The sequence below is a fragment of the Cyclopterus lumpus genome, chromosome 22 (assembly GCF_009769545.1).
Source record: "Cyclopterus lumpus isolate fCycLum1 chromosome 22, fCycLum1.pri, whole genome shotgun sequence".
Classification (NCBI taxonomy): Eukaryota; Metazoa; Chordata; class Actinopteri; order Perciformes; family Cyclopteridae; genus Cyclopterus; species Cyclopterus lumpus.
In genome coordinates this window covers 17,377,474-17,394,114 of record NC_046987.1, presented here as the reverse complement: position 1 = coordinate 17,394,114, position 16,641 = coordinate 17,377,474, and the positions used below count along the sequence as shown (strand labels likewise).

The following is a 16,641-nucleotide window of genomic DNA, read 5'->3' as shown; positions in this document are numbered from 1 at the left end:
AAGGGTGAGCGGTGGACTAAATGGATGTGAATGTAAATAAAGCGCGGTGGCATCTCTCGAGGGCCGAGAGGCCGTTGTTGAACAGATCGATACGACTTCCCGACACGACCCGAGGAAAAAGGCTCGTCGAGGTTTCGTGCCGGGATCAGTCGAACTCGTCGCTGTATACAGAACATGTGATACAGCTTGGCACAGTTTTTTAATCTTCAATTAAGATCCACTTAGTTGTCAGAGATGTTTCAGTTGCCATCTCCTGTCCTTAACGTGGCATTTCGTGGTTGTTGTATCTTTTTCTTTTTTTAGTAATTTTTTTTTTTACTGAGCTACAAAAAAAAGCTAGTAAAATGACCTGGATCTTTTTTGTGAAATGTTATACAGTATTCCCAAGGCCAATAATTACGGTTCATGCTCAAATGACCCCTCACACCCACAGTTACCATTGTTCAACAATGTGGTGAATGGTGACTTGCAGTCAGTTGCATCATAGGCCAATAGAAAGCCCTAAATGTGGTTAAGTTGCTCTATTAAGCGGTCTATAAAAAATGATAGAGTGCCTTTTATCAACGAGTAGCTGGCCAATCAGAGCTGGATTGAAATTGCTCTGTTGGGCTCCAAATATTAACTCACACCAAGTAGCACACATAGAAGCACACCACTATAAATGCTTTGTGCAGGTTTTTGAATCAGGTTTATGTATATCGCCCTGGTCGTCTACTTTTATCTTATCCTACACCGACCTGTCTATTTACATCCAGTCGAGTTGAATATGCTCGCAGCATTAATATTAAAATAATAAGTATAAATAAAAAGTATGTGAAGGAAGTAGGTTGAGGTAGATGAATGGGTCAAACCAGGGGCCTATTTACAGTTAATTGTTTTATGTTCTACTCTATTATTAGTTTTTGGTAACAAAACTACTTGGTTAGGTTTAGAAAAAATATACATAGCCTGCAATAGGCGACATATATGCATACAGTTTCTTTTATGTGCCCGAGTTGGGTGCAAATAACAATGTTTGACACCCGGGTGCTTATAGCATCTGCCTCATCTTTGTGTGTGTTTTCTGGTTGTCCCGATTGTGGTGCCTCTGTATTGAGTGTGTTTCTCATGGTTTTAGAGAAAGTTCCCTCTTGTGACCAGGAGCGACAGAGTGCACTGGACGAGGCTCGGCAGAACCCTGCCATTTTCATCCCCGACTGCGGGTCCGGAGGCCTTTACAAAGCGGTCCAGTGCCACCAGTCCACAGGCTACTGCTGGTGTGTTCTGGTGGACACGGGACGGCCCATTCCTGGAACATCCACCAGGTAATATCATTTATGAGAAAAATATGAATACTGTAAATTACAGTGTGGTTACAACATACAGTACGCACAGTAGCTTGTTTTAAGGAATCTCGTTTTAAGTACAACTACAACTGCTCTATGAAGCTTTACTGAAGCACGTTGCTCCAAGCTAAATGCTAACATCAGAATGCTAAGACGCTCCCAATACGTTGTGACCGCACTAAACACAAATTACAGCCGAGGTTGATGGGAATGTTATTAGTTTTGATACCTGATGATCGTGCTACATGAGAAGTTTAGGGATCGCCACAGTTATGAGAACATGAAATCCGTGACAAATTTAATGGCAATCCACTTAAGAAACATTTCACTCCAAACCACAATTGTGAATGTCTTCGTGGCACCACAGTAAAAGTCAATGATTCACCAAAGTCAGTAGGATTTATCCACTGGGATCCGTGAATGTCTGACAATCTGGTGCCAGTTCATTGAATAGATATTGAGATGGTGAAATGGACGAAGGTTTGACCTTCCGGTTTAGTTATTCCCTGAAAGGTCAGGGAATAAAACAAAGTAACTAGGATTCATCCTCTTGGCATCATGGATACTCATAACAATCCATCAATTAGTTGTTATATATTTCAGTCTAGACAAAAGTGGGCGGCTGACCAACATTGCAATCCCAAGAGCTAACGACTAAAATGTGATTTTAATTGTTAAGACCTTAACGTTCTTAAGGAATTATACATCAGTGGTTGATGTAAGTTGCTTCTGCCAGTTCACTTGGCAAAATAAAAAGCTTGAATCCCTGATGGGAAAATCCTTTAGTTGACCATAAACACTCAGCATTTGTTTTCAGTGCAGTTGCTGCTGTTTATATTGCTTTCAATGAAATGTGTGTGTGTGTGTGTGTGTGTGCGTGTGCGTGTGGGGGGGGGGGGGGGGGGGGGGGGGGGGGGGGCAATGTTGAACAAATGATGCCCCATTGCTCATGTTCTGGTTGTTTTAAAAACCTTTCATGAACTGTATCTGGAACGTGAATATGACATCTTGAAACATAAGACAGGTAAAGGAGCAGGAGATTGGCCGTTAGACAAACTGTCGGCATGGAGATAGATGAGCTGCTTTTGTTCCAGAAGAGGCCTCATCATTCTCTCTACAAAAGGGTTTATGTTTCACAGGATGAGGCGCAGACTGTCAGAGAGTTAGTTGGTCGGTGGCCTTACTGTGGTTTGAACACAGGACGATGCAGGGTTAGTTTCAAATCAATAAATAAACGTTATGTTTATTATTGACGGCCGCCAACAAACTAAAATAAATCACTTACACATACCAAATTCAGAGATATTGAATGACGCCCTTGAGGCGACTATTTCTTCACAAAATAATGTTTTTTTTTGTTTTTGTTGGTCTAGACCTTATGTCACTGTTCCGAATTTCTTTCCTCTGGACAGCAATGTGCACACTCATGCGCCAGACATCCCTTCTTGGATCAGTGTCTCTGCAGAAAATGAAAACTTGCTTTTACTTTAAAAAAAAAAAAGAAAAAAAAGAAAAGAAAAAGAAAAAAAAGGCAAATGAGACACATGCTCCCATTTTCCATCCTGCATGTCTCAAGAACCACCGACGCCAACGGCCAGGAGAAAACGAGTCATGCGACGCATAATGCTGAGCAGTTCGTCCTGGCTCTGAAACAACGCTTGTCAAATCTCATTTAGAGAGGCTAATCAGTGTCAATAGTTATTTGCAGATAAACAGTGAATTCACAGATTACACAGCAATCGGTTGCACAGTAGTTTTATGAAGCCAGAGCAGCATGAACGAGGACAGATCCATGCCACGAAGAGCATGTTTTCATAACGAGGACCGACAGACATGCATCCATAATGTCTCCTGGTGGTCTGGAAAGGAAAATATTTTGTAGCGTTTTTGGGCCTTTTTTTTTTTTCTTCTTCTTCTCTTTAAAAAAGTTTTATGTTTCCCTCTCTTCTGCTTCTGCTGTCCACACATTGCTAAGACGGGTTTATTCTTCCCTTCTTCTGTCTCATGCAGCCTTGTCCCCGCTGTGCTCTCCTCTCTGTCTCACAGGTACGAGACGCCAGAGTGCGACGGCGCCGCGCGATCTCGCATCTCAGACGTTGAAGATCCCTTCCAAGGCCGAGACCTGACAGGTTGTTGTTGTTGTTGTTGTTACACGCCAGTTACTTTTACTTGTTTTTTTATATTTCTTGGATTCATTTTCTTGGCTTATTTTTACCAAATGAAGCGTAAATATTGACTAGCAGTCCTTCAGAATCGTTAATAATAACGAGAACTTGGAAAAAACCCAGTAAAGACATTACTGCTGTATGCGAAGCCTTTATCCTCTTAAGCTTCGGTTGCCAAGACTTTCTTAGAAGTTTTTTTTTTAAACAATGGTAGACAAAAGCAGCTTCTCAGTTCTGGCCGACGCTGCTGGGCTTTTACCGTCCCCGAAATATGCAGACTTGTTGACATGTTTGGCAAACGTAAAACGTAAATCTCGGATTACGATTTTGGCTGAAGTTGCTGGAGTGTAAACTTCTTCCAAATCCAATGAAGAGCGGGACAGAGCTGCCAACGTTACCCCGAAGCACCGACAGAGACCAGTGCATCCAGTGGGTGTGCTAGTCTGGAACGGGGCTACATGGCTCTGGAGCTAACGCCACGGCAACTATTTTAGGGAATGAGTTAGTGAACTAGAGCTGCTAACTTTTGCACGTTCGAGCAGAGAATCATCGCCGTTTGATCCACTTGGAACGCTTTTTCTTCCGTATTTTATATTTTGGAAACGTATACATGCATCTCTTTTCGTACAGCTTCATGCACACAGCTTCAGCATGTGGAGAGATCCAAAGCGTGGACCGCTGTGTTGAGATAAAACATCAATTGATAGCATTGTAGACGTGGGAATATATTTGACTAGAGCGAGGTTCTGGATTAAAAGAATGGCATATCAGGCTCCTCACTGGCCCCGCGTTTCCCCATTCTTTAAGGTCGCATTGTAACTCTTATTTAATTCCCCATCTGGTGAGTTTACAGAGTCGAGCACGACTCCTGACTGCGCAGCAGATGTGTGGCATGTTTTATGGAAGGTGCGAGTGTAGCAGGGTGTGCTGGTGCGGCTGTGGGGGTGGGGGGGGGGCTGCTGGGGGTGTAGGTAGACCACAGGGCGCTTAGTGGAGATATTTTTTATGTACTGTAGCGGGATGTTCTAAACCAAAACAAAGCAACAATATATATTGTTATAAGAGCTCTTCTCCTGAGACCAAAGGCTCGTATCTGATAACTTCTAGTTCAATCGGTTCAATGTCATCTCGTCTATCAATAAATAATGTAGTCACTTTCTGCCTCAGGCACGTAGATGTGCTTACAGACAACCTGACAACCGTGTGTTGTGTTTGGTTGATGATTGATCAGTGCGTGTTAAAACCGCGCAAATCTACGTCATCATTTCAGACTTTTCTCTATTTGCTTTTGTTCCTGTGAAATGGATAGTTGTAACTCTTACGGGCGTTAAAGATCATTCAGAATAATCTCTGTACTTACACCACATATGCAACCCTGTGAAGATGTGCCAAAGTTAAACTTTATTTAACCTTTGTTTTAGTGGTTTAAATATATATAAAGTGCGATGACCTTGCTTGGTGTTTAAAGCTCAAATCTAAAAGAGGCTCAGAGGTCCCGCACCACACGATGCCCTTGACACCTTGCCACAAAGGCGGCGTACGACCCGACGCTTTGAGCTTCATATCACCCCAATTTAACACTCGGATTGAGGCACAGCTCGCCGGTGCTTCTCAGAGCTCACCGTGTCCTGGAAATGATAATTGGATTCACCTGGCGGCAGCGGACCACCTCCCACAGGGCTGAGCCGGCACGAAGGAAAGGACGCGAGCGGAGCAGGGAACAAGGAGGCCACGAACGCTCGCAGGAAGGGGAGGAGGGGATCGGCTGAGAAAGCTCAAAAAAGACGGGAGAGACTGGGGAAGAAAAAGAAAAAGAAAAAAAAGAATGAGAATGAGAAGATTAGTTTACTATGCTGCGTTTGAAGTTTCCCTTTAAGAGACACAATTAGGAGGGGAACATTTGCACTGGTTTAGCGTGCTATTAAAAGGCATACATCTGGGCAATTAAAAAAAAGAGGTGTTCCGAATTGTGTCATAAAAGTTAACAGGTCTGCGCCGCTCAACACAACTCTCATCACCGCACACTTCTGTTCCGCCTCTCGCCGTGGGCCTCGGCTCCGATTCTCTGAGCTCTTACAGAGCAGCCGAACTGTGCAGCTCACCTCCGCTGGTGCAGCCGTGATCGTGACCATAAGCAGACAGATGCACCTGGTTTGTCATCAGGCCGCGGAGACGGTTTGCAGCGCTTTGTTTGACCGTGCCACAGCTTCGGTCGCTCTGGTGTCGAAGCTTTAGGGGCACTTGAGGCCTCACCGTGCCGTAACGACGCAAATTACTTGTGGAGGATAAATTTGGTGTATTCTTGTCTTTGATTTGTGCCAGGCTGCCCAGAGGGGAAGAAAGTGGAATTCATTACAAGCTTGTTAGATGCCCTCACCACAGACATGGTGCAAGCCATAAACTCACCGGCCCCCTCCGGTGGTGGGAGGTAAGTAATGTCACACGGCGTTGAAGACCCAAGGGTACTGTACCCGATCGGGATACCTCACGGCTGATCTTTCATGGAAAACTTCCTCCTCTTCTGGTTTTTCCTCAAATTATCCCCTCCCTCTAGTTTTCTGAATTGAACACTAATATTTTTATCTCTGACATAAACAGATCTTGGCACAGACACCAACAGAGAGCTCACTTTCCGTCGACGCTAGAACTTTACACACCGACGGGCCTGGAGGGCATTTGGAATTAAAGCTGGTGTATTCTGTAACCTGGAATACGTAATGTCCTGTGTTGTAATAAAATACGCCATCAGTTTCTGACATAATACATGACCGCCTGAGGTATCCAGATTAACATCTTTTATTGCACAAAAGACATTTAGATTTCCTTAGAAATCAAATGGACCAATCTTCTTTGAGTGAAGTGACCTCAAACAGCCGCGTGTCATATACAGGATTAATCTTATCATCTTGTATGCAAATTCAACGTGTCAGTCTTTTGGATACATTTTTTTGTGCATATGTTGCTTTTGTATGTGTGTTATTGCTATGAATATTGGTAAATGGTATTTCTGCCTTTAAACAAGATTTTATTTTAATACTCCTATCTGTGCCTCCAATCCTTACCAGGTTTGTGGAGCCTGATCCCAGTCACACTTTAGAGGAGCGGGTGGTGCACTGGTACTTCGCCCAGCTTGACAACAACGGCAGCCACAACATCAACAAGAAGGAACTCAAGCCGTTCAAGAGGTACCTGAAGAAGAAAGCCAAACCCAAGAAATGCGCCCGCAAGTTCACCGACTACTGTGACCTGAATAAGGACAGAGCCATTTCCCTGCAGGAGCTGAAAGGCTGCCTGGGCGTCAGCAAGGAGGGTAAGAGGCAAAGGAACCGAGGGTTGAGAGTGGGTTAGCAGGGTCAGAGACTGGGGTCATGACCCCGGTCTGAACCTCAGGCCAGCTGGGGGAATCTGCATCGTGTCTTGTCCTCCTTCAACAACATATTCCCTTTGTCACAGCTACTTTATTGAAAATAAAATACATTCTCTTATAGAATGTCAAATTGAGGATTTACAGGTTAAAAAAAAAAAGGTACTTGGATGTGTGCTTTTATTTTATTTTTGATTGCCAAGTTACAATAAACAGAACCATTTTTATTTGTTCCCATAATAGATCTTTACTGATGATTTCATCATGTCATAGTTTTAAAAGAGTAAGGTATGAAGTAAGTGCAGTGCATGTGACAAACAGATGTGGTGGCAGTCTGAATAAGGTGCACCGTGACGAGAGTTTAGACCCAGCTGCCGTGTTCGTGGATCCAGACCGCCTCATCACTCCCACGCCTCACCATGCACACTAAGAGAGGTCATTCACAAAGCAGCAATCCAAGAGGAAACGGACAAAGTGAAAGTTTAAGTAGTTACGAGAAGCGAGAAGTCAACTTTCAATTCATGAAAGGGAAAAAGACTCACGGTGACACGTGTTTTCGCAGGAAGATGTGCAACACGATTTAAAAAGTCATGGACAAATATTGAAGTTTCAGTAACTTGAGGACAAGAAATCCCCTCCATCAAGTTCACGATTAGTTTTTTCTTCTCTTTTGCAGGTAGCTCATCAAGTGGCAACCAAGGGCCGAGGCAAGGGACAAAATTGTTCAGTAAGGCAAATTAATACGCTGTCACTAACTTGTTGTGTAACCCATTGACATGAATAGCATCAGTCTGGATTAGAGACAGATAGTTGACCCAGCAGCATTGAATTTACATGCAAAGCTGTATGTATGTGTGTATGTTCTAAGTTTGTGTGTGTGTGTGTGTGTTTCTTTGAGCACGTGAAAAACATGAATGATTAAGATGACTTTGGTAGGGTTGCAACTCATAACTATTTTCTTTAATTTCCTCTTGAATCAATCATTTTGTCTGTTCAATTAAGAAAATAGTCAAAATGCCCATTATAATTTACTGAAGCCCCCTTAAAATATTTTGGAATCAGTCCAAAACCAAAAGATATTTAGTTTTCTATCATATAAGACAAAGAAAAGCAGCAGATCAGACAATGTTTTGCCTTTTTGCCTTAAACATTACGTTTAATCCGTTATTAAAATAGTTGCAGATGATTTTTGTAGCATTCATTTCAGCTTTGTCTCGTTCCGAATCATCACACTTATGTGTGACATGATTGTCTTTCTATGGTCATTCTGTATCCTTCTCCCCCTCTCTTAAGTAATTATTAGTGCGCCACATAGCACTGAGGTCATGTGTTTACCCTGACGCTGCCCCCCCCCCCCCCCCTTGCCTCTTCTGGAGAACAGTGGCTCGGAGGGAGCGTCACGTCAGGGCATCGCCGCCAGGATAAACAGCGGTGAAGGAGGCTCGGCCAGTTGTTCTCCCCGGGGTCAACGAATCTCTCACCTTCACGCTCAAGAGCTGGAAGTAAATGGCCTGCCAGCTCCATACGGCTCCTCACGCTGCCATTCGGGCACTCCGAGCTGGTGGTGATTGCGGAGAGACGGACACCGAGTCTGTGAGAACATGTGGCAGCATTCTGCGGTTGTTCAGTCCTCGCTGATCCTAAATGGCCTGGATCGCTTTAAGTCAAGCTGCCTCTGCCACACAATCCATCTTATCGTGCTCTGTCGCAGCCTTGGGACGCCACTGGAGTGTTGTCGGACGATAAATTTACAGTTTACTCTACGTGCTTTTCGCTGAAGGATTGTGAGCCTGTGGGGCAGAGTGGAGCACATCTGCGTGAGGCTCCTCACTCTCGAATTTTGGCAACGGCAAAAGAAAAACATGTGAATACCTCGTGTGGGTTTGGAAGGTCCGCAGAGGGTGGCATATGTCCTCTGGAGGGACCGGGTTCCCCATTAGAGACGAGGAACAGAAGCGCAGGTCTGCTGAGCAGCGTGTCTCCTTCACTGAAATGAACAAAACAACAACAACAAAAGTGTCACTGGTAAACTTCACTGATCAGCAGAGTTCATGATGTTCTTTTCAAAACCCTTAAATCCATTTAGTCAAACGTAAACCTGCTTTTGAGTAAGAGTAAAGTAAAACACATGCGGGTGTGCATGTACTCATGCTCGCACGCACAAGAACACACCAAACATGGGCATACACGATTAAGACGATATTAGGGATCCATTGCGAGAGCTCACAGAGGTTTGTGTAATTTTTTTTCCTTCTGAAAAATACGCAGAGTCCGCGTTAAAAGTGATCAAGTTGCGGTTGGACGACGGACGGTGACGGACCACCACTCTTTTAGCCACTGGAGCCGTGTGCCGGTGGAGGAGTTGAGGAACTTCAAGTCAATTGATACGGTGGTTTGGTGTCATGGTCGTTCACTCTGAGCTCAAATCAGGCCATTTAATATCTCGGCACCTCAGGACGAGAAGTGAAACACAGGTACGCATCGAACCTCCTGTTACCTCCTAATTTAATGGAGACGTCCTCACCCGCTCTGTGAAGCTCGTTTTCTTTTCTGCTCCAGTTTGTATTATCGGGGTTTCGAGGGAGGTATTCAACCCGAGTGTTGTAGGACAGTAAGACGAGAGAGTGAGCAACCTTTGAGAAGAAAGATTCATAAACACCTATTCTTCACAGTTATTTTGATTTCACTAAGCACCGATGACGAAGAGGGAACATGAGGAAGCTGATTTCACGTGACAACAGGACATTTTAAACCCCCTGCCCTGTTCAGTCGGCGAAGCATCGACACAAACAGTCAGATGGGCAGATGGTGTTATTGTCAAACTCCTCTCTTCCTTCCTTGTCTCCTCCCCTGCTCTCTCGGCCCTTCCTCTCCCGTTTGTCCCGGCTGTGTCCGTCATCAGGCGGGAATGAAAGGAGGGCATTATGAGGCCGGCCTGGCACCGGGACCATGAGAGAGCCCAGAGCCCCGTCTTCTCAGAGCCAACAGCACTTGCTCCACACACCGCTTGTGTTTTTAATTGCCGTGACATCAGCTCGACACACTGTGCTGCGCTGGAGGTAGCGGAGAGGACCGTGACAGCTTTGCTCGCCGGCGCTACCGGTTTCCAACAATAATCCAGTAAACTCAGGCCTGTGTATCCTTAGCCGGCACTCCCCCCTCCGGTTGCCACCATGTACAGGTATACCATGATTCCCAGCTCTTGAGCCAAGTGTCTTTATTAGCTGGTCCCAGGTGAGGAGAGACGATTCCCAGCTAGACGGGATCTGCTTTCAGCTCTTTATCACAAGTGGGGCCAAGGTGTCCGGGGAGAGGCTGGCGGCGCTTTGTGTTGTTAATGCCACAGACAGTGTCCTCAGCGACTGGGAGTGGACCAGTCGCTGCTCCGGAGCCCCGTAATTGCAAAGCCGATTCATCAGCGCTGCTGGGGCTCAACCGTCTGACAACAACAACGACGACATTTATCCGAAGCTGAAGAGAGGCATGACTTCATAGTGCGGAGCCGCATAGTTTAAGAGTTAGAATGCGTCCCTGATGCTGCCAAGGGAAACCGAATGGAGGAAGCTCTTGTTATCGAGTTGTGCGGTGTTGCTTTGGTGTTACTTAGAAAGCCACCTTAACACCACGCGGGCCAAAATGGAGTCGACAATCTGTGATTCATGGAGCGCTGGAGATGTTGTGACGCTTTTAAAGTTTGGACAAAATCTTTTACTGCATCATCTGAGACCTGAAGCTGGACTAAGATAAACTGCACATCCCCCCATGGGCTGTACACACACACACACACACACACACACACACACACAACCCCGTTTTGAATGCACCAATATGAAAGAGACACACACACACACACACGCGCTGAGCTCTCACGGGCCTCTGGAGGACCTCTGCACCCCTCTGACAGACATCTGTAAGCAATCTAAGCTCTTTACCCATCTCCTTTTCTCCCAGACCTCTTCCCCCCCCCGCCCCCATCTGATTGATGAGTGAGCAGTCCATCCCTTGTGCACTGACTGTCCCAAGCAGTTTTAAGCACGAACACAACACACACACACACACACACACACACTTCAGAGAATGTTGAGTTATAGCCCAGTTGTCACAGAGCGGGCTATAACATGTGACGGTACGTTGGTCCGTTTGCTTATGCTGCTGATGGAAATTTTAAAAAAATAGTAATTTAAAAAGACAACTAGATTTCACTTTTAACTTTGTCGAATAAAAATGCAAAATTGATGAACATGCACATTATATCTTTAGTACCGATCTGCTTGTGTGTGTGCACGTGCGTGTGAGTGTACGTGTGTTCGTCTAAGTGAGCTTATGCCTGTGGAGTGGAGAGAGGTCATTGTCTTGTCACGCAGCAGCTGTGTGTGTGTGTGCGTGTGTGTGTGTGTGGGTGTGTGTGTGGGTGCATCTGGATGCCGTAATACTAAAACGAGTTCAGAATCATTTTTCCTCCCCTCCGTCTTTCTGCTCCCAGTAGGTCGTCTGGTGTGAGGAGAGCAGGATCCAGAAGCTGAGACGAGAGCAGAGGGCACAGAGGGAAGGCATCTGTACGCTTGCTGACAGGAAAAAGAAAGATGGAGCAGAAAAATTAAGAAGTTCTGGAGTTTAAAAAAAAAAAAAAAAACAAGAAAAGAAAATGAAGCGGCGCCAAAATATTTGCACTTTTTCCTCCCAATGTTTGACATTCTATCTGTTTGACCGTGTTTTTTCTTCTTCTAGTTTTTTTTCCTTTTCTTGAAGTGACTGCAAAGGTCTGGCTAAGAATGAGAATATATTTGTAAAGAGATCACCACTGGACGATGTGTAGGGTACCACATTTCCCCTCGTGTTTTTAGTCCTCGCATCACAGGAACTAACACACATTGTGTGGCTACTAAATTAAACTTACATTTCCCCTGTTACACATCGCGGGCCCACAGGCCTGTGGTCGGTCCCTAAAGAGCAGCTTACAGGCAAATGTTGCTCGATACTGAAAAAGGAGGAGCTGTGGCGATGTAGGTTTAAACCAATGACCATGAAATCTAATTCATCAGCACACAATTAGCTGATGAATTGCACTGCACAGAACCATCTAGATACGTTAACATGTTGGCTTCAGAATCAGCTCTTGGTGAACAATGTGGGCTGGTTACACAACGAGCCCATCACGGTGTTTCTAGCTTTTAGTTTTACTCGATTATCAATGTGTTGTCCGTCACAAGACGCCTCGAGGCTTTCATGTTTTTTTCTTCTACTTTTGTGTAAAGTTTGTGCTAACAGAAATAATTGTAATTAAGACTGCAAGAAGTAACAGATTTTGGAACATGTGTAGCAGCTGTCAGTAACAACAACGGTAGTAAGAGTACTTTTAAAGTCACGCCCCCCTCCCAGTACTGGTACAGAATATACAGTCTTAGCAGTATACTAACTAATGAGTTGAGAGCAATTAAAAAAAAAAGAATAAAGGGCGGCAGAGTTGCGTGTTAATCCTCTTGAGTGTTTGTCATATGAGAAACTCTTTTCCCAATCCATTGGATGTAATGTTGATATCTAAAATCATAAGTTTTTCTAAGTTCAAACCACAATGAAAGCCATTGGTTTACACATAACTTGTGTCACTCTGTTGTTTTAATGTGTCATTTTATGGCTAGTTTTACTGCCCTACTGAGTTCACTATTCAGTTGCTACTCAATCAAACCGCTAAAGACTATTTCCAGTTTGTTTTTGTTGTTTTTTGTTTGGTGATCGTGGGTTCAGAGGGTTTCCACTGGCTACCTTTACGAGTTACAATAACATCAACACATCTCTGACAAAGACCCCCCTGGTGGGGATTTTTAATTTTCCAAAACAGATCACAGTCCAGAGAATGACGTTTAAATATTCGTATTAGAACCGGGAAAAAGAGGTTGCACAGATGACTAAACCCGACCAGGAACTGGAGGAAGATGTTTACACGGCTCGGCATCCCGTTAATATCGGCTCATTTCACCCGTCATGCTCACGTTTATTCCAGTCATTGTGAACAAGATGTGGCATTTCCAAATGCCAGTTCCTAAAATAAATATTTGAGTCTCCCCCCAGTAATTTCAGAGTACATTTTGTGTATGTAAACACACGTATTGTCTGTCCTGCTCTCACCACACATACTTGGAGCTTTGCCACCTAATGCAAGACAATGCAGTGTGTCTCTTTAAATACCCACAAGGGAATCAGAAAACACACAGAAAAGACCCTATGAACAAGTTTTGGGATTAACATATTATTTCTTCCTCACATTTGGGAACAATTGAGTTTTAAAAATTGGAGAATCGTGAGTTTTCTATTGTGGTCTGAATGCTTGTGCATTTGTTTGGAGTTGTGTATTTCTTATATGTTTATATCACTGCAGGCTCATAAAGATGAGACAAAAAAGGCTCCCATTGTAAATATGTACAATAACCTTTGTTTGTTTGTTTGATTGATTTACTAAATTTCATTATGGGGTATATTGGTGTTCACTTACTTCTATTCTGACATATATATATATATATATATATATTTTTTTTTTCAATTCAATTTATTTAGTATAGCCCAATATCACAAATTTGCCTCAGAGGGCTTTACTATATATATATATATATATATATGATTCTCTGTGTTTACATGAGGTCAAACAATAGGCTGTTACAGTAGCTAATTCACATTGAACCGCTTAGACCAGACTGTTTATTTTATCTGCGGTGGGGTTATTTGACTATTCCAGCTCGTGTTTTACGACTCCTGTCATCGCTATACGTGGGCAAGAATGTATACAGCATCTATCTGGTGGTTAATCCACTACAATCACAAGTCCAGTCGCGTCTAATTTGAAGTGGGCGGCCGTGCCAAGAATGAGAAGAGAGAACGTCTCTCTCAGAGGGCTGTGCAGTCTCTATCTGAGTGGCTGCTTCAGGCCGGGTTTGAACACTGGGCCTGTGTGTGTCTGCTGAAGTGCTTCCAGACGCCGCGGAGCTGCAGATCACATGAGAGATCTAAAAACCCGAGCGAACAGGCTCGTAATCACCGCTAATCACAATGGGGGGGGGGGGGGGTGGGAGAGGTACAGCGAGAGGGCGGGGGGGGGCGGGGGGCTTACAGACGACTGTCAGTCCAACGGGGAGAAGCCAAGATGGACTCGCTGCTCACCGGAAAGCAGTGGGGAAACTTTTTCCCCACTGCGAAAGCTTGTCGAGACCATCTCCAATGTGTTTTGACAACATTCCTTATTCGTGGCTGAAGAAACTCGATCTGTTGGGAAACAAAACGCAGAGACGTGTTGTCTTTGGGTGAAATGGGCAAATGGCGTGGCTTGAGGTGCAGATGTTTGGCGAAGCGAATGAAAACAAAACAAATATACTTTTCCACTTTAATATCGGCCTTATGTGAACCTGTGTCACGATAGTCTCCACACGAGACTAAACAATAGGCGGGACCAAAAGGAAGAGATGGGGGGTTTTTTTTTGGAGGGGGAACCTACACGAAGAGCATCTTGGCACACAGCGGTGGCGCACACCTGGGTTGTAACACTTTCCTGGGTAGAGTGTGTTTTTCCCCATCTGAACGGAGACAGTAATTTAAAGCGGCCATAATGAGAAAAAAAGCCTGTAGATGCTCTACATTCAGGACAGCTGAAAGCCAAACATACCCGCTATTTCCTACTTAAAGTGTCTATAATCGATATTTAACAAATGATAAGATGAAAACAAATGTTAAAGGTGTGCCCTCAACTTTATGGAGCTTCTTAGTGAGTTCCAGCTTACTGTTTGGGTTCACTCCTACCGCTTTTAAAGCCTCTTTTTTGGACACAGCGGGCAGCTGCTGTGAGCAAAACAAAAAGCTCTAAAAAACCCTCAGTGTGCACGAGCAGCAAAGTAACCAGACGGTTTACATGGTGGAGCGTTAAGCAGATAGAGAGACAGATGTTTCCCTCTGGAGTTGGTAGAGACCAAAACCAGAGCTAAAAGAGAGAATGTATATCATCACCATCCCTCCTGAAGGAATGCGTCAGTGTTTGTGATGTCCTACAGAGCTAAACTTGGAAAAAAGATTGGAGACATACACAGCAATCATTTATCTTTATATATCATAGAGCTACCATGCACCGTTTTGCTAGCATGTAACTGCTTTGGCTCAAGTTGAAGTAGTTGTAAAAGCTTATTAATTATGAAATAGGAGCAAAGTTCAGAAGGATTTGTCTTGTCCAAAATCCCGGCGTTCCCCTTCTCTTCCCACCGTCTTTACCCATCGTAGTTGCACTACGTGTGGTACAATCGTGCCAGAAAAACAACAACAACAACAAAAGTGACAATAATAATGAACTGATCCTGATACTGTTTGACATCCCATCCACTCAAACTACGCTCAGTTTAGGCTCATTTAGGCATCTAGAGCTGGAGCAGAGGACAAGATCCCTGTGGGGGAGAAGGAGCTCAACACTGCCCCCTAACTGTGAATATGGTTCACTGCAGCCTGCAACTTCTCATATTGAACCCTGTCTCTCTCTCTCTCTCTCACACACACTTCAATACACTGGCAATACTTCGTTTAAAAAAAAGTTTATGTCCTGTAACTTTCTGTCTTTAATGGGGATTCATAGGCCACTAGTGGCAGGTGATATTGTAAAATAGATTACAGTGGTTCATTGTCGCTTCATAAATGATTGGAATTAATTTGCAACCCTTTTTTGACTGATACATCCTGACTACAAAGATGCACTCTGTTTGGCCTCACGATTAGTGTGCGGTGAGAGATTCCCTGATTTAGGGATGAGACTTCAAAGGTGCGGATGTTGTCAGTGCATGATGGGAGGCGGAGGGCTTTGGGGTGAGGTCGCTGGTGATGGTTTGGGATGGGGGGGGGTTGTATCACAGATGAAATAGGAGCCAAGAGGCAGCTGCAGTACATCTGTCTTGTACTGACACATGTGGCATTTGACTTCCAGTGTGAAGTTCAAAAGAGTTTCGTAATGACGCAGCTGCTTAGGGATATATGTGTGTTTTAGAGTGTGTGTGTGTGTGTGTGTGTGTTCTCCTTTGTTGAAGGGGGGCGGGGACGGTTGCCAAAAGGGTTTCATAGGTGAGGACTGGAATTTTAGGTTTTAGAAAGGATGTGTGGGCCGTACAGGTGCTGCATGCTGCCGTCTCTACAAAACATATACTAATCCAGCATGTGTCTCTTTTCACTAAAGATGTCGATTAACAAAATGGGGGAAATAAAGGACATTCATCCCCGTAGAGCCCAACACCACATGTTTTAGCAGTGATAAGTCCTTTTATGTGCTTTTTTTCCCCTCTACTTCTCTTTCGTGTGCATTGAAACACTTACAAACAGATCAAACACCATTACAGGTAATTACAGAGGTCAATTAGTCTGCGTGATAGCTTAACATTAGCGGTGGGGGGATGGCGGTGCACGCCGCTCGCCATTTGTGCCTGATGCCCTCTGTTCCCGCAGCAGCACCTGCCCGGCAGGGTCAGGGGGGGTCGCCTGCCAGGGAGGGCTCAGGGGTCAGAGGTCATGTTCCAGACAGGCGTATCCACACGCTGATTGAGAACTCAGCTGCAGGAACAAAGCTCGCAGGTGGACGACGCATGTTGCCAATTATACTTCCCTCTCTTTTTTTTTGTGCTCTGGAGACAGTTAAATACAGACCTGTTGCATCGGGGTGGCTTTGTGGTTAGATAAAGAATGAGAGTAAGCCGGGTGCAAACGCGTTCGGTTCTAAATCCCAGTTTGCTTTTAGTCAAATTCATTTTCTTGGAGGTCCTGGAAAGTAAATCAC

General features: G+C 44.5%; 1 protein-coding gene across 4 annotated transcripts in view; it reads left to right on the top strand.

The window, feature by feature from the left end:
- smoc1 (SPARC related modular calcium binding 1) overlaps positions 1-13,225 on the top strand; it is a 39,662-nt gene extending 26,437 nt beyond the window's left edge. For all 4 annotated transcript variants that reach the window (XM_034525208.1, XM_034525210.1, XM_034525209.1 and 1 more), the window contains 6 exons: positions 1,118-1,304; positions 3,372-3,454; positions 5,813-5,918; positions 6,556-6,800; positions 7,531-7,581; positions 11,338-13,225. In XM_034525208.1, coding sequence (XP_034381099.1) covers positions 1,118-1,304; positions 3,372-3,454; positions 5,813-5,918; positions 6,556-6,800; positions 7,531-7,581; positions 11,338-11,354 — 689 coding nt within the window. In that variant the 3' untranslated portion in view covers positions 11,355-13,225. The remainder of the gene's footprint in view (positions 1-1,117; positions 1,305-3,371; positions 3,455-5,812; positions 5,919-6,555; positions 6,801-7,530; positions 7,582-11,337) is intronic.
- Positions 13,226-16,641: the final 3,416 nt, after the last annotated feature.